The 18,218-nt window shown below is 41.9% G+C and overlaps 1 protein-coding gene across 3 annotated transcripts in view; it reads right to left on the reverse strand.

The window, feature by feature from the left end:
• Nucleotides 1–4,252: 4,252 nt before the first annotated feature.
• LOC310757982 (proton-coupled amino acid transporter 1-like) overlaps nt 4,253–18,218 on the reverse strand; it is a 44,683-nt gene continuing 30,717 nt past the window's right edge. For all 3 annotated transcript variants that reach the window (XM_083603882.1, XM_083603883.1, XM_083603884.1), the window contains exon 11: nt 4,253–9,921. In XM_083603882.1, the coding sequence (XP_083460008.1) occupies nt 9,659–9,921 (263 nt within the window). In that variant the 3' untranslated portion in view covers nt 4,253–9,658. The remainder of the gene's footprint in view (nt 9,922–18,218) is intronic.

Here is an 18,218-nt window from a genome sequence, read left to right on the forward strand (position 1 = left end):
CTGGTTTATCTGAGGTTTGATACTTGGTATGGGTATTTTTACTTAGGTTCATAGTTTATAGGATTGGGGTTGGGTGTCCTCACAGGCCCCCTCCAAACCTCTAGGATTCTAGATCCTAAAAGTGCCAAACTGGAGATTGTTTTAGGATACGGTCACTATTTTGCAGGCGGGATAAATGCACATGTCAGAAAAAATAGTTTTGCATAATGAAAGTGGGTTAAACAATTGTTGTCTTAGCTCAAAAAATCCATTATAAAAAAAACCCCATTTAGGAAAGAGGCTGTAAAATGTATTGAAAAGTTTCAGATGAACAATTAATCAGAAGATGTATTAACAACCCACTAGCAAACTGGGATGAATACTCCTTGTTATCTAAACCCTCTACAAACAAGTTGGGATGCATGCTTAGAAAGACTAGCCTAATGTTCACATATGCTTTATGTAAGCAAATCGGGATGCTCAGTAAACAGGCTGTTGGAAGGAGTCATTAACAGAATAGTCAAATATGTTTCCTTTGCTAGGGAGATTGCTCACCGCCCACTGGACTCTTTTGCAAGGAGAACTTTTGGAATCAGGGCTTCATCTCCTCCCTCACAGCAACGGCCCATGCAAACCAGTGTCTGCATAAAGGCAAGCAGCTTGTAGCTGCAGCTGAAATCTGTGAGTTGCTTCAGACTAAGTCACACCCAGAGCACAATCACTGTAATCAATGGACATGAGTAATGTTAAATCCATTTATTTCAGTGGCTATATTCTGAGTATAGGTAAAGGTAAAGTAAAGGTAAAGGATCCCTGGACGATTAAGTACAGTCAAAGGCAACTCATCTCACTTTCAGGCCGAGGGAGCTGGCGTTTGTCCACAGACAGCTTTCCAGCTCTTGTGGCCAGCGTGACTAAACTGCTTCTGGCGCAACAGGTCACCATACAGAAACCAAAGCGCACGGAAACACCATTTACCTTCCCGATGCAGCAGTACCTATTTATCTACTTGCATTAGTTTGCTTTTGAACTGCTGGGTTGGCAGAAGCTGGGACAGATCAACAGGAGCTCAACGCGTTGCACAGATCTGAACCACCGACCTTCCAATCGGCAAGTCCCAGAGGCTCAGTGGTTTGGACCACAGCGCCACCCGCGTCCCTACATTCTGAATATAGTTTTATACAGCCCACTATAAGGCAAGGTCAGTGCTGGGTATTTCTTTGGCACTCTGAAGGGGTCCCCAATCCCCAAAATATGATAGAGAACAGTGTTTTGTGATGTGATTTGAGCACAAGTGGCAGTTCATCGCTTAAAACTGCATATTTGTAAATAAAAGCAAATATTTGAGAATGCCGTAAGCCTTGTGTGGTCCTTTTAAAAATGAAGTGAAGCTGCATACATACAGGAATCCTTGGAATTTTTCACCTCTCAGATCATTGGTGCAAGCATAATGACGTTTTAGTTGTTGCCCATCATCTACTCAGTCCCCAGGAGGGAAAAAAATCACTTGTTTGAATGTCTGGCATGGCCAAGATGTACAGAGACACAGAAACCCTGTTTGCTGATTTCTCTTCCCACACCTCCGAAGTATGATTTCCATTTTTCACTTCAGAGCTTAAATGTGCCAATCTCAAAATTGGGTTTCCAATTTTCAGTACTAAAACATTCTAATTTCACAGACTATTAGCCAGTGGTGCCATGTTCTGAATTCTAAATGAGAGATCATAATGAAAAATGAGAGAGATCAATGGCAGCCTTAAGTTGTTGCAGTCCTACTCTCCAGAGTGTGTGAAGTGCATAAGAAAAAAACAATTAAGAGACACTGGATCGTGGCAATTATGCTATGATATAACTTACATTATATTTCACAGAGCTAAATTTTGTGATAAAGCACTGCTTTTATAGGTGATGTCACATTTTAGAAAATAAACTGAAATCAGGGAGCAAAGTTAGCCTCATGAGTAATTCTCTAGTTGCACTTTAAATGTATATTATTCTTCTGATGCAAATGCACCCTAATAATTAAAAAAACACCAAGCTGGGATAAAACCAACTTTAAAAGCTTTAATTCTGCTGCCACCTTCAATTTACTTCACACAAACAAATCACCAGTGTGTTGGGAGACTGTGAAGACTCCCTTTGCACACAGGATCCACACACTGGGAAGAAGCACTTGCATAGAATCAAGAGTGACATTGGGATCAGTAATCAGGGCATCAGTAATCAGGGATGAATGAAAGCAAGCTGGAGAAGGAAGAGAAATATTGGATGTACTCTGGTCATCTCTGGACATTGATTCGAAAAGCACAGGAGATGAACAGGAGATGCTTCTTCAAGCTACCAATTGCAGACTTGTTTTAAACTCAATCAAACAGAATCTTGCCTCGTTTCATTGGGCAGAAAAGAGCCAGTGTGATGTCGTGGTTAAGAGCGGTAGACTCGTAATCTGGGGAACCGGGTTCGCGTCCCAACTCTTCGACATGCAGCTGCTGGGTGACCTTGGGCTAGTCACACTTCTTTGAAGTCTCTCAGCCCCACTCACCTCACAGAGTGCTTTTTGTGGGGGAGGAAGGGAAAGGAGAATGTTAGCAGTTTTGAGACTCCTTCGGGTAGTGATAAAGTGGGATATCAAATCCAAACTTCAGAAGAAGAAAAACATATAGTCATGCATTGAAACATCATGTTCATGAGTAGTTTAAAAGGCAGCAACTATGCTGTCTGGGTAAACAGAACCTCAAAGAACACACAGATGCTCAGATGCTGGTGTGTTTCCAAAAACTTCAGACTGACGCTCAAGTGTCAACATTCCCAAGTCCTCCCAAGCTATCCCAGTCTGGGAATCTAGGACTTCAAGAGCCCAGGTGTTGGGATTTTGTTTTATATAGAAGTTTCATTCACTGGGATGACTAGTTTACAACCATTGATGTCATTTCCAGTTTCATATTGATTGGCAAGCCAAACAGATGGGCGTTATAGTCTGTTAACTATTAAGTCTGGGCTTAAAAGGTTTGTCCTGAAGAGGACACAGTAGTTGAGGAGAGAGATGGGAGGAGTTGGAGGAAAAATGACTGGGTGTTATGAATAATAAAGATCTCATTAGAAATCAGTCAAATCTATTTCTTATGGATAACGGGGAAGATATAAAAATGAGTTTTTATTATTCTTATTTTTATTTCACTCTCAGTAAACCAACACCTGCAGTGCACCAGGAAGTCATCATTCAGATTCAAACAAATAGACACATTGGTTTCCCTGTCACACTACGTGGGTTGGTTTACTCAACCATTCAAAGATTGCATTATCACCAACTCCTGCAGTTGTGAAAAGGACTGTGCTTATTTTTCATGAATTGAAGTCCCAATTGCATTACCACTAGAATAATAATATAATAATTTATTATTTATACCCACTCTGGGCGGCTCCCAATCAAATATTAGAAACACAATACAGCATTCAACATTAAAAGCTTCCCTAAATGGTATTAATTGCCATTTAAATTCCCAAATTTTACATGTTTTCCTTTTTACACACATTTATATACACACCACAAATGAGTATTGCACTTCATGCATCTGATGAAGTAGAATCCAGTACACAGAAACTGATGCAAGAAGTACTTAAGTGTATTTATCCCAAACACATGAGATGGTACACGCTCAGTGGACTGCACTCCTCTTCAGAGTGCAGGTGGGAAGAGGGTTAAAATGATAAAATGCTGTCCCATACAAAACAAACAAACAAGCAAACAAACAAAAAACCCAACCCAAAAAGTAATATAAGGAGAAGGTTCCCAGCTTAGTTTTCTTCTTGAGAACTAGGTTACCATGTATCTAAATTTTCCTTCCTTCAAAATGGGCAATATCCCATCACATGAGCTCCCAACTTGCAGTCAGGTTCAATCCAGATACAGTACAGCTCTTAACCACACTGTCTGTGGGAACAAGGCCTCAGAGCAGGGAGGAGGTTAGGATTAGCCACAGCCAATATGGCCAGTGGTCAAGAATGATGGGACTTGTAGTTCAACAACATCAGGACCAAGGCATTGCACAGGTTGTCCATTCCTGCAACAGTGTGTTACCTTGAGATGGCTTTAGGACAGCCCATAAAAATACGGTGTCTAAAGCATTTCTGTAAATTGATCAGCAAAAGAAACCTACATTCTGAGAGACGAAAACCAATATATTTTCAGAATCTGAGAACTGTTTGCCTGAAAACAGTCCTCTCACAAAACAGTGCATCAAAAGTTGATGGTAAACATATCATTAAAGCATAATAAAGGAGAACTAGACAGTTTTGAGTTTATTTTTCTTCATTAGAACCATGTTTCTTATCAAGATCTCATATTCAGAAATCATCATACCATTATTATTTTTGTTGTTATTATTATGTTATACACAAAATTTCCAGGGCTATTTACAAAAAGAAAAACACAGTGACAATTAAAATCCAGGTAAAACAAATCGGACATCTCACCAAGTTTCCGGTTAAAAAAGCAACCCAGTTCATTGTGTAGCTACCCAGTCCTCACCCACAGAGGCTTAAATAACTAAAATTAGTAATCTGCTGAAGTTAGATATTAGGAGACGTATACAAACAATCCAAAAACATTCCAAACAAAGTCATTGTTGAATACTTATAAAGTAAAAAACAGAATTTATTGAATAATATATCCAGTAAAGAACATGATTCAGGTACAGCACCATTATACACACATACACAACTGAGCATTTCCATTTGATATGCACAGTAGCAGCAAACAAAATATTTGCTTGCAACAGACAAATTTAGGCACAAATAAATACATAATGAATGACTCCATATACACACACACAAACACACACACCCCTTTGCCCATCTTCAAAGCTACCTCTTCTTTCACAACCATTTTGTGGATAATCCTATATATTTCCTTCTGCTTGGTCATTTTTGAGAAACATCAACATATTCCCCAATTTAACTTGCCCTAAAAACTGGTTTGTTTGAACCTGCCCTATATTATATATATAAAAAATATGAGACAACATAGGAAGGTCCTTCAAAGGAGCACAGACATTCCCATATTCTCCTCTAGGCAAACCCAGAATAACCTCATGGGATTTCAAAGTAATCCCAGAGGCTGGATCTGCACAGGCAACAAGGCTCTCCCATAGTCTTCTATAAGGAGGCAGATAAATGTTGTGCTTCAATCTGGCAACCATGTTGTCTATGTCATTGTGCAGATCAAAAGGTTACCAGTTTGGAGCTTCTGCTGTGAGTTTATGAAGGTCACAGCCAGCAATTCTCCTCCCAGAGAAATTTAATGGAAGACCTGAGTTGCGTTTGGATCTTTCCCACAACTCTGATCACCATGGTAGTATTAAAACAACAATAAAAAATAAATGAAGCATACATTTGGTTTGAGACTGAAATGCCCTTTCTATCCTTTTTCAAAGTCAACACAGAAATAACAATACAGATGACTTTCATGGAGAGAGTATGTGAAAGGTCATATTATTGTCTCAACTAGACCAAGAGACTATTTTGAAACTTCACCAGATATCAACTGTCCATAAACTGAGACATGGAAACCCTTCTCTGGATTTAATCACAAGGTGCTGGAAATGTTTAACAGGGCAAAAATATTCAGTTCAGTGCAGTGCCTCTGGGAAATCTCCTATTGTCTGCATTCTGTACAAAACACAACTAGGCCTCGGTTCACCTGCATGGTACTTTGAACAGCAAGTAAAATGGGTACTTCATAAACCATAGATCTCCAAAGACCACCATAATAGTAACAGTAACAAGGCTGCAAAGATAAGAGCATTTGCCATCACCCAATCAATGCATGTTATATTTAGCAGTAATCCAGATATCAATCTGTGGTGTCCCCCCACAATCTCCAGTTAAAGATTCATGGCTGTTAAAGCAGTTTATTTATCTAGGAGTCAGGTAGAACCATTATTCCCACTGAAAGGAGCACTTCAACTAATATTTAAATAGACTAGAAATTATTATGGAACCATTACAGTAACAGATTAAGACAGATTAAAATGTTTCTAAATGCAGTGGAATTGAATGTTCAATTCAATTGAATGTTTAATTCAATGCTGGACATTATGGGAGTGATGAAAGTCAAGGAGGACACCTCATAATACGAAGAGAAAGGAAGAGGGCAGCATTCTGACCCAGAGAATGCAAAAGCCATCTTCTTCCAGCAGGCTATTTTTAAGAGGACTTGCAAAATAGTTTAAATGGCACTCAACTGAGAAGCTGGATGAGCTCCAGGGCTAAACGAAGGCAGCTCAGGTTTTCGGATGATTGCTTCATCGCCCCTTTAAAGTTCCCTTGTTCTGTTTACCCTACAACAAACAGCTGCTAGTCTTTAGACACTAATCGGACACTAAAATTTAAGATACAACATTGGAAGTGAAAGTCCCTACGAGTTGTAAGCCTAATGATTCTAGTAAACTAATACGAAACAATCAGAAACAGTCTTCAAGGAATGGACTGCCTAAATGCCAGCTCATGAAAAAGGAATCCCTACTGTGAAATTACTGCTTAAAGCCATTTTAATTTTATCTCTTGTAATTTTTACTTAAAGCTGTGTGAGTGTTCTGTAAAATATAATCTAAAAATATTGTGCCCTAATTTCTACCTACCGACACTGTGGGGTTCTGCACTGTTAAGTGCCCACACTGAGGTTCTGGATCCAGTGGGCAAAACGTAAGTAATTTGAATTAATGTCTCAGCATTAAGTAATACATACAGTGGTACCTCGGTTTACGAACTTAATCCGTTCCAGAAGTCCGTTCTTAAACCGAAACTGTTCTGAAACTGAGGCGCGCTTTCCCGAAAAAGGCCTCCCACTGCCAGTGCCCTTCCACCGTTCAGCTTCCGTTCTTAGACCGAGGCAAAGTTCACAAACCGGGACACTACTTCCGCTTTTGCAAAGTTCGTAAACCAAATAGTTCGTAAACAAGACTGTTCTTAAACCAAGGTACCACTGTAAAGCGAATCTGTCCGGTTTTTAATTCTATTTCTCTAAACTCCTGCCTTCCTTACCATGTAGGAAGAGAAACGCTTTTCCAGTGTAAACCTAAAGTCTACCTCAAAGGAAAGGAGACATTTGTAGTAGTTATGAGAATTAAGAAGGGGCATAGAAAGCCATTATACATTTCTCTGAGAGTGGTAGTAGGATTTATATTGGAGACTAGTAAATAAAGTGTCATGATTACATATTTAAAGCCTATATATATATAGAGAGAGAGAGAGAGAGTGTTAAAGGAATGTTTTTAAAAAGCAAGTATGAATAAGTACTTGCTTACACTTACACTTGGGCAAAGCTATCTCAGAAACTTATTTTATGAACAGTAAAGTACAATGTCTGAAGTGTAATCTCTGGCACTCATGAAATCTCCCACTTCTAACCCCCTGGCCTGAAATTTGGGGTTTTATAGTTCTGTAAAGGCAGCCATATTGCTTAGCTGCTCTAAGTTTCTAGCTGCCATGCGCATCATATCTTTCTTTCTTTAGCTGAGAAACTAACAGTACAATTCTGCACAAATTTACCCACAAGCAAATCCCATTAAACTCAACAGGGCTTACACCCAGAGAAATAAATACAGCAATCTTCGGAAGCCTTGACGAAACAAGACAGAAGTGCAAGACACTGCAATGTACGCTGTACGTATGTGCAAGGACTTTAGCAGTTATATTACATACTCAATAAATTAATGCCGTAACAAACAATTAAAATATACTTCTGAGCAATTTTTTTAAAAAAGGAAGTTGGTCTGCTTCCACTATAAAGTTTAAAATGGGCTTTGTTAAAATAGTAAGTGTACAATACCATGCAACATACACTGAAAGTTAAGTTGAACTCAGTAAGAGTCACTTCTGAGTAGACATATTTAGGACTGCACTCCAAGTTATGGTTAGCTAATGTGCAAAAATTGAATTTTAGACAAAATAACTTCATCAAATCAAGCTGGCACATTAAGTTTTGCATTTTTAAAAAATCCCAGACCAGTTATAAAAAAAGCAATGTGACTGTAAAACCGGTATCAACAGAAGAGGAAATAATATAGTAGAAGACAAAAAATGCAAGGTTTTTTTTAAAAAAGACTTTTCATGTACATATTCAACACCTTTATTTTTTTGGTGGGGGGGCTTTGATTGGTTAATTTTTCAGGGCCTTTTAACATAGGACATTTTACTCAGCAGGGGTAGTAAAAAATGTACACATGTGAAGACCGCACAGATGACAATAAACGAAAGTCATGTTCAACAGCAAGCTCCAACAGTGTGCATAGGAGTCACAAGAGGGGCAGTCAAAGTCATCCCACATCTCTCTCTCTAGATGGGTGTTTGTTTTTCTCTCTCATGTAAAATGGCTCTCGTTTGTAGGCAAAGTTAGAGTCCATTGAATTATGACCCAATACATGGGCACAGCATCAACAGCTTTGATTTCTATACATTTTGTATGGTCACTGCTTCCTTTTCTTCAAAACCTATGTTTAGTAACTGCTCGTTGCAACTTCCATTGCAAAACAGGAGAGGGTGGCTTATATCCTACAGTTGACTATGTCCTGCCGTGAATTATAATCAATATTACCTACCTCTTTGAAATTATTACCGTATCCTATGCCCAATTCATACATGCACCTTTCTCCCAGTATTCTTGAAACCGCAGAGTCTCAAGTATACCCTGCCATGGAGTACTGCTGAGAAGCAACAGAAACTGGCATCTTTTGCATGCAGCCCAATTAGAGTGGTTCAAGTACTGTGCACTGTATTTTATTGTGCATGAGTCTACCTACAACTCCGTCGTTCCTGCTGATATGAACCCAAAGGTGAAGAAGGGGTCAGGGCAGAAAGCAAGAAGGGAACATAACCAACAGGCTCTTCGATCTGTGCAGTCCACTTTAAAAAACTGCTAACAGACTTCTGCTGGTTTCTCTCCTCTTCTGTGCTTGCTGCCACTTCCAAGTTATACGTCATTTCCCCAAAAATGCAGATACACATTTGAAGCTCAATGCAATCAGTAAGCTGTCAGACAGAAGCATTTCAGAACAGCAGGAAAGAGATTCAAGGGTTTTTGTTTGTTTCAATCAATCCCATTATACTTCTGTCATGGAATCCAAGGTGGCATTCAAGTGGTTTCCAGGCGGCCTCCCATCCAGGTCCTGACCAGACCTGACCCTGCTTAGCATCAGCAAAGTGGTGGCATCTTGTGCCTCCAGCCCATACATTTGGTCTTGGGTTCTCTTCCCAAGGAATGGTAACATGATGTTTAAAGGGCTTTGTCGCCCTTTTGACAGTATTGGAATTATTAATTCTCTAGATTCCAGAGGAGACTGTATAAACCAAGATCCCTGCAGACCATTCAGCATCATTCTATCAGACTAGCACTGGCGCAGACAACAGTATTCCACTCTTATCAAAGACTAATAACTGTGCTGTGAAGGTTCTTAAATCAACCACCCCTGACTTGTGCATAAAGAAGCATAGACACAGATCGGAGTCCTGCCTTTTCCACTGTCCGCTTGCATTTAAATCAGCAAAATAAATACGGTTGGGAAGCAAAGAAGTGGCAACAAGTCACTGCAGTTGCTACAATGGAAACCAGGATCCAGCCAGGCTGACGAAATATTCTATAGCAAAGAAAAACAGAAAGGTGTGCACAGGTTTAGTGTGTCATTTATAAGGCACGGGTGGCGTTGACGGCGGTGGGAGTTGGTACGATGAGTTCAAAGAGAGACTCATAGGTTCCCACCACAAACCCAGCAAAACCAATGAAACTGATCAGGATATCTTTGGCAATGGTCAAGGGATGCATGCCGTCAGAATAGTAGGTGGCAATGTGCAGAAGGGGTGGGATGATCAGGGCGAGGGCACTGCTGCTGATGGAGCCCACCAGAGAGATGACAATGCCCAGTCGAGGAATCAGGATCGCTAGCAGACCTGAGACACAAAGAAACAAGAGGAAATAAAAACTTGGTTAGGAATGCATCTGATTGAAAACATTTATTGTTAGCCAAAATAGATGCCAGAACAGGTTGCCATCAACTTTAAATGTATAAGAGAAAACAGAGCACTGTGGCTGATTTTTTAAAAAACTGTGGATTTATCCAGCACTGTAGAGCACAGGAGCCAACTCCTAGGGGCCAAGGTCTCTTTTGCGCCCCCCCAAAAAAATATTTGAGGGGCCTGCCTCCCTAAATAGGCATTACCATTCAAATGGTGTGCCACATCATGTTTTCAATTATGTGGGCAGGGCTTACTTGCCCCCTCCCCAATTTTTTATTCAAGTTGGCACCCTTGCTGTAGAGGGAGGCTGTAGTGGAAGAGATCAAAACTCAGCAGCAGAATGTTTCGCATGCGTAAGATCCTGGGTTTAATCCTCAACATCTCCTAATTAAAACTATCTCAAGTAGCAAGTAATGCAAAACATTCCTTCCTGAGACCATGAAGACCTGCTGCCACTCTGGGGCACACAACAGGGCACACCCCAGAGGCCACTGGGTCCCAACTCTAGTAGGGCACATGATGAAGGCTATAGTCCAATAACGCTGGCTACGCCCGGAACAGACAGTATTCGGCTAGATGGGCAAATGGTCCAATTCAGTGAACAACAGCTACAAAATTTCCAAAGAACCAGTCTAGAGGTTCCTTCTAGCAGCAGAGATGGTACAGTGGTGGGAAAGAGGCTGGGCAATTTGGAAATTCAATCCCCAGATCTATCATGCCACTGAACTTTAGAAATACAGTGGTACCGCTGGTTACGAACTTAATTCTTTCCAGATGTCTGTTCTTAACCTGAAACCATTCTTAACCTGAGGTACCACTTTAGCTAATGGGGCCTCCTGCTGCCACCGCACGATTTCTGTTCTCATCCTGAGGTAAAGTTCTTAACCCGAGGTACTACTTCCGGGTTAGCAGAGTCCGTAACTTGAAGTGTTTGTAATCAGAGGTACCACTGTACATTCCATATATTAGACTCTTAAGTTTACTCAGGAGTACTACAGAAATCCATGGTCCACTTGGAAAGAGAACCATATGATGCTATTCCACACTGCTACCATTACTTTAGATGTTCAAGACCATCACAGCTTTTATGCATGGATAGGGTAAAGGTCACATTTCAAATAAATGAGCTTTGGATTAAAGCACAAGTTTGCTTGCTTCAGTTTAGCTCATTTGGGAGCAGCATAGCATCTGCGTTCTTTGAGGAAGTTTTGAGTCTAGGTTGAAAGGACCCACACACCAACAACCTCCCCTTCTATTATCCATAGATGAACAGGGATGTTGTTTCAGATCCACAGCACAGCAAACCCCAAGACTTCCCTGCCAGACCTAGAAATTCCCAAAGACTGAGCAATGGCTGGGTGAGTGGACCTCCAGAGACTTGTAAGAGCAGCTGCTTCATACTCAAGGGGGATACATGCCTGGGAAGGATATGGCTAGAGACTAACAGGGCCTTTTCCCACTAAAGAACCACCAATGAAGTCAGCTTGGCTCGTTCCCCAGCTCCAACCAGCCCCCTGGGTCTCAGCCCCAGCCAGCTGCTCATACCACTCCATCCTAACATCAGAGGCTAGGCTCACAACCCCAAATAAAACCCTTGCAGCCTTAACATCTGGAACTCCCAATCACAGGTCTCTGGGGACAACTCATCCCCTTCTGTTTGAAAAAGCCACTTGAGGATCTTAAGGTATTACTTGTGCTACTGGCTTCTGGCCAATAAGGTATGAACAAGCAGCACATCTCATTCTATCTCACCCTCAGCACAAGAATTTGAGCAGGTAATATTGTAAGGGAGTTTGAGCAGGCAATATTGTAAGGGAGTGACAGTCTTTGGAATTTATTCATGTAGGATTCTGACATACAGTGGTACCTCGGGTTACAGACACTTCAGGCTACAGACTCTGCTAACCCAGAAATAGTACCTCGGGTTAAGAACTTTGCTTCAGGGATGAGAACAGAAATCGTGCTCCGACGGCACGGCAGCAGCAGGAGGCCCCATTTGCTAAAGTGGTGCTTCAGGTTAAGAACAGTTTCAGGTTAAGAACGGACCTCCAGAATGAATTAAGTACGTAACCAGAGGTACCACTGTATTCTATAGCTTCATTTATCTACTATTACATATGCATCCTGCCTTTCTTCCAAGAAACTCAAGCGGCCACACACCATTCTCCTCTTTCCCACTTTATCCTCACAACAAACCTATGAGGTAGGTTAGGCTGAGAAGCTATGACTTCTCTTTTAAAAATGCGACAAGCAGTTCATTTGCGCCTGAAGACCAACAATACTGGACTTCAGGTCGAAGAAGAAGAAGAAGAAGAAGAAGAAGAAGAGGAAGAGGAAGAGGAAGAGGAAGAGGAAGAGGAAGAAGAAGAAGAAGAAGAAGAAGAAGAAGAAGAAGAAGAAGAAGAAGAAGAAGAAGAAATTGTATTGAAGGAAATGAGAAATCAAAAAAGAGCAACTAGGCACTCAGGTTAGAAGAAAACAGATATTGAGCTAAACATAAGCCAGACCATTTTTATATTGGGGAATTTGATAAAATGATACACAAATTTGCTCCAACAAAGGCAAAGCTTATCAAAAACATGTATATCATTAGCTTCCATAAACCTCTGCCATCTTGCTCTCGCATCTCTCTTCTTCTCTCAGCAGTAACAGTTTTGGAGGAATGTAAAAACCCGTCTAGAGAGAGACAACCCTGCTTGAAAAATCTAAGATAAAACAAGTCCCATCCTGACAAATGTTTAAATGGGCTCATCTGTTCTCTGCTGCTTTTATGGATTGAATCTAATTGGACTGCGGAACAGTGGGGCTGTTCTTCTGTTTTATGATAATGCCAGGCTGATTGCGATTTATGCTCCGACCATTGTTTTTCAGGATCTTGGGCCTCTTAATAAGCTTTAAGCAGTGTTTTCGTATTGCATATTCATTGTTCTTTTGTTTGTGTGCTATGCTCCTCCTTTTGCGAGGATACACTCCTTAAAATAAAATAAAAATGCCTGTAAACAAGTCTATTAAATAATACAGGGATAGGGAAAGCTGTGGCCCTCCAGCTGTTGTTGGGCTACAACTCTCATCAGCCCCAGCCAGCATGACCAAGTGCCACAAACAAGGAGCATATGATGCAGATAATTTGTTCTTTTGGGCTTGCGGTATATTAGCAGGAGGCCTGTGTGGTGCATGCTGACCCACAGCAAAAATGCATTTAACACTAAACCAAAATCCCTGGCTTATTAACTTCTTCGCTGCTCCTCTGTTGTATCCTATGCATGAGGTGTAATACAAGCCAGGGCACAGCATGTTGTAAACTTAGCCACAGTTTGCGGGTTTGCATGTTATGGGAAGCTACGGGTAATGGTCTCAAAACAAGCACAGGCATGAAGCCATGGTTGAAAGTTGGCCAAAACAACACACAGTACACAATGTTAATTGTCCAGATGTTGCATCCAGAAATGAAGCCCTGACACTGATGCTCTGAAGGCAAATTGCGTCAGAGAATTAAGACAGAGGTAAGCCTTTAAGTGGGATGCCGGTGGCGCTGTGGTCTAAACCACTGAGCCTCTTGGGCTTGCCGATCAGAAGGTCAGCAGTTCAAATGCCCGCGACTGGGTGAGCTCCGGTTGCTCGGTCCCAGCTCCTGCCAACCTAGCAGTTGGAAAGAACATCAAAGTGTGAGTAGATAAATAGGTACCGCTCCGGCGGGAAAGTAAACGGCGTTTCCGTGCGCTGCTCTGGTTTCACCAGAAGCGGCTTAGTCAAGCTGGCCACAGGACCTGGAAAAATTGTCTACGGACAAACATCGGCTCCCTCGGCCAGTAAAGTGAGATGAGCGCCGCAACCCCAGAGTCGTTCGCGACTGGACTTAACTATCAGGGGTCTTTTACCTTTTTTTAAGCCTTTAAGTAACATTAGCACATTCCTGTTTACCCGTGCATTTGAATACTGAAAGTTTCTGTGCATGGCAACCTTGAAAATATCTCTGTGAATATACATAATTGTCTTTACTATGCTTTTAATAGCATTGTTTTAACACATGAGTTTGCCACCCTGGCCTTCTTTAGGGGGGTATAAATTTAATTCATAAAGTAATATGAGCCCAGCCAGATGGGCAGATTATTATTATTATTATTATTATTATTATTATTATTATTATTATTATTATTATTAGAGTTGTAACCTGGGGGTGATTCTGCTGCCTGATGCTTCTGTGGTATTTTAAGGCATAGACAACTCCTGCTAAAATGAAGCAGTAAAAGAGGAGAATTCTCCATAATAAAGCGGGCTTTTGTTGGCAAAGAAAGTAGGGCACTTCAAAGAGAAGAATCACCATGACCAGAGAGAAGGAGAAATTGGTTTATTTCCTGAAAAAATATGGCGTGTTTTCAAAGTAGGATGTTGCTTTTCCAGTTCCTGCAGGCTTCATATTATCAGTGAGAAGAACGCTCTCAATAAGCCTGGGGGACTAGGACAAATCAAATTGAGAGAGGGAGGCAAGCAACAATGCAGTATTTTAAAATGAAAAACTCAGCTGCTTTATGGGTGACACGGGGGTGCGGTATTGGGGTGGGGTGAGAACTTATTTGTACTGCAAAGCAAGACAATGAATGCTTTGTTTAGATGAGGGATGGGGAGCCTGTGCTCTCTTTAGCTGTTATTGAGCTCCAACTCCCATAATATGCCCATTAGCCATCCTGGTAAGGTTTGATGAGAAGTGGTGCCAAACAACCTCTGCTGTGCCACGGATTCCCCATGACTGACAAGGTGGAAGCTTCCAAGAGATGCAGCAGCTTCAGCTTCACTGTGAAACTGAGGAAAGTGAATGAAGCTATTTCACACTGACGGAGTTCGATTTTAAAGAAGCAGGCAAACAAGTCACAGCCCTTATCTAACCCAAACAGCTAGGATGTGCCTGAACAAGCTGCTGAGGCTTTGAGTTTGGGAATCACGTTTTGCTGTTTATGTATCCCTTGGCAAAGGGAAGCTAACTTGTCCAGATTACACAACATTGTCCCGAAGGAGCCAATTCGCAATTCAGTAGCAGTGGATTTAAGCTTAGGCAAAGGCAGATCCCATTTATGGATTTATTTGCTGTGTTTACAGACTGTCCTCCAGCCTTAGGGATGCTTACAACAGCAAATCAAAAATGCATACAGTGGTATCTCGGGTTACATATGCTTCAGGTTACAGACTCTGCTAACCCAGAAATAGTGCTTCAGGTTAAGAACTTTGCTTCAGGATGAAAACAGAAATTGTGCTCCGGCGGCGCGGCAGCAGCAGGAGGTCCCATTAGCTAAAGTGGTGCTTCAGGTTAAGAACAGTTTCAGGTTAAGAACAGACCTCCAGAACAAATTAAGTACTTAACCTGAGGTACCACTGTACATTCTATGTTTAGTGTATGCAAGGACGATACATCACTTCACCTACAGTGGTACCTTGGGTTAAGAACTTAATTCGTTCTGGAGGTCCGTTCTTAACCTGAAACTGTTCTTAACCTGAAGCACCACTTTAGCTAATGGGGGCTCCTGCTGCCTCTGCGCTGCCACCACACGATTTCTGTTCTCATCCTGAAGCAAAGTTCTTAACCCGAGGTACTATTTCTAGGTTAGTGGAGTCTGTAACCTGAAGCGTCTGTAACCTGAGGTACCACTGTACTTCAACATGTGGCAAGCCAACTCTGCTCTGTTTGGGGGCCCTCTTCCTCATTAAGCTGAGTGAAGTTTTGGTCTTCTACTCCAAAGTCCTGCCCTACCAGATCCGCAGCTGGACACTGACCAAAGCCCAGTGTTCTAAGGGATGTCTTACAATCATGGTGCCAGAACACAAACGCAACAGAATGTGCCTTTCCCCCACAATTATTCAATGGTAGCTATTTCACGGGGACGGGGGTTGAGGGCAAGCAACTTCCATTGAACTCTGCTGTCTTGGGGCCAGAGCACAATATTGTCTGGCCGTTTCTCAACATTATCCACACAGGTATCTACCAAAGAAACGTCCAGGTAAAAAACAAAAACAACGTGGGAACTCATTTTGAAGATAATCTTGTTTTCATTTTATATGAAAGCAGTGCAGTGCGTGTGGTGTGACATCGAAGAGACAACCTGACCTGGAAACACCAGAGGAGGAGTTTGTGTGAAACTTTGACAATTGCCTTCCCCACCCACAGCACACCTCTCAGATTCTGCCTTACAAAGCAAAAGCTTGTTGTGACTTAAGGAAGCAGGTTTTGAGGAGGACTGAAACGTGGGCTCCCCATTTTTCATGATTAAGGGCCTAACTTTTTTAATAAGCGTGCACAGGAGGGTCAGGCTGCACAAACAGCTTTTGAAGGTGCCCTCCAAAGGGGAGAGTCTATGGCTATGGGTTAAGAGGAGGAAGATGCTGATCGCAAGGGGAAATAAGCAGAAGCAGATTCATGTTCTCCCTTTCATCTCTACCTTCCCTCCATCCTCTCAAGACACAGCTCCCACCAGAGAGTGCTCAGCAGGACCAGCGGATTAGCTGCCTGTCCAAACACAGCGTCATGAGCCCCTTTATGACTCAGCCAATTGTCTCATCTCACAGGAAACAGGATTTTAAACGCCCACTTAAAAAAAATAAAAACAGATAGGCAGCAAAACTAAATTACCCAGCTGCAGCTCTTCAGCCCTCAGGAGACAACAGTTATGCTTTCCATAGATATCAATTCAAAGGGCTTTTAAACTAGACCTCTCTTTCCTTTTGCTTAGCACTTCAAAACCCAAAATTACATCCTCTCTTCAGACACCCAAGCAGTGACGCAGACGTGCTCTGAGGCCAGGAGATCATTTCAATTAATATTCATGCAACCCACTTAATTGCTTTTATCCTTGCTGAGAGCCCAATAAACTTTTACTTCCTTGCCTCTGACGGCACAAAACCGAACAAGGATATCTTCTAGAATGGAAACGTCCTTGCCCTGAGCACCTTTCCAGCACAGGTCTACTTCTTCCCCATCACCACATCTGGGGGAACCACTTGCAGCCACATGCCATCAGCTACCTAAAGCCATTGCCTTAAATCTTTGCTCTTCACTTTTGTTTGGCTCTGGATTCGCCGAAGCCCATCTTTCTCAGTTACATGAACCTCCACCCACCATCCTGTTGGCTTTCCGACCAAGGCTGACAAAAATGTAAGAAGAGACTTTCTGGATCAGGCCAATGGCCCATCTAGTCCAGGATCCTGCCCTCTCAGTGTCCAACCAGATGCATACGGGAAGCTCAAAAGCAGGACATGAGCCCAAAAGCACTCCATCCACTTGTGGCATTCAGGGGCACAGCAGTGTTCCACTGTAATAGGAGTGACTGACAGGAGTGACTACACGTTTCCTTGAGTTTAATTTGGTGGGAATTTGCTCTCAGGTAAGTGAGGACTGTAGGCAAAGAGATTACTTTCTAAATCAGAGGATTCTATTTCAGAATTGGAAATCTCCAGTCCACCTGGCAAAACAAAGTGTGAACAAAAAAATAAGTCATCCAAACCAGAGCTACATTTAGGAGATTTTTTTTTTTTTGTTAGAAATAGAGGGTCCATGGTAGGAGAAGATGAAAGCATAAGGCACCATGGACCTAGAAACTAGGGTCTCTGGACTAGAATGCTGAGCCCAATTATCTGTACCACTCTTGTCATCATCCTGCCACCAACACAACTCAGGACAAAACTTGAATTGCAGCCTACCCACTGCTCAAGTCTGGTCTTACATTCCTAGCAGGTGCTGGTTATCTCTCAAGTTATTATTATTCATTTCATTTCTGTACTGCTTTAGGCAATGGGTATCTTACTAGATCTGTTCCATCAATGCAAAAAATGATTTTCAACCTCCCTCTAGTTTGGGCCAGAAACTGCTCTTGTTTTTTAGAGCTCTCCACGGTGATGGGGACTAAGAAGCATTTTCTTAAAGAGAATGGTTTACTTTTCATGAAGTCAAAATTTGCATATGATGTGAAGTCTACACCAGCAGAAAGTATGTGTAGTTTTCTTCACATACAGCAAGCAACAAGTGTACAAGCACTCCCGTTGTACAGCACATACAGGTTTCTAGCATGCCAAACTGTTAAACACCCATCTCCCCGGTTGAATACAGTGGTACCTCAGGTTACATACGCTTCAGGTTACAGACTCTGCTAACCCAGAAATAGTACCTCGGGTTAAGGACTTTGCTTCAGGATGAGAACAGAAATCATGCTCCAGCGGCGCAGCAGCAGGAGGAGGCCCCATTAGCT

This window comes from Podarcis filfolensis (assembly GCF_964270895.1).
Source record: "Podarcis filfolensis genome assembly, chromosome: 2".
Classification (NCBI taxonomy): Eukaryota; Metazoa; Chordata; class Lepidosauria; order Squamata; family Lacertidae; genus Podarcis; species Podarcis filfolensis.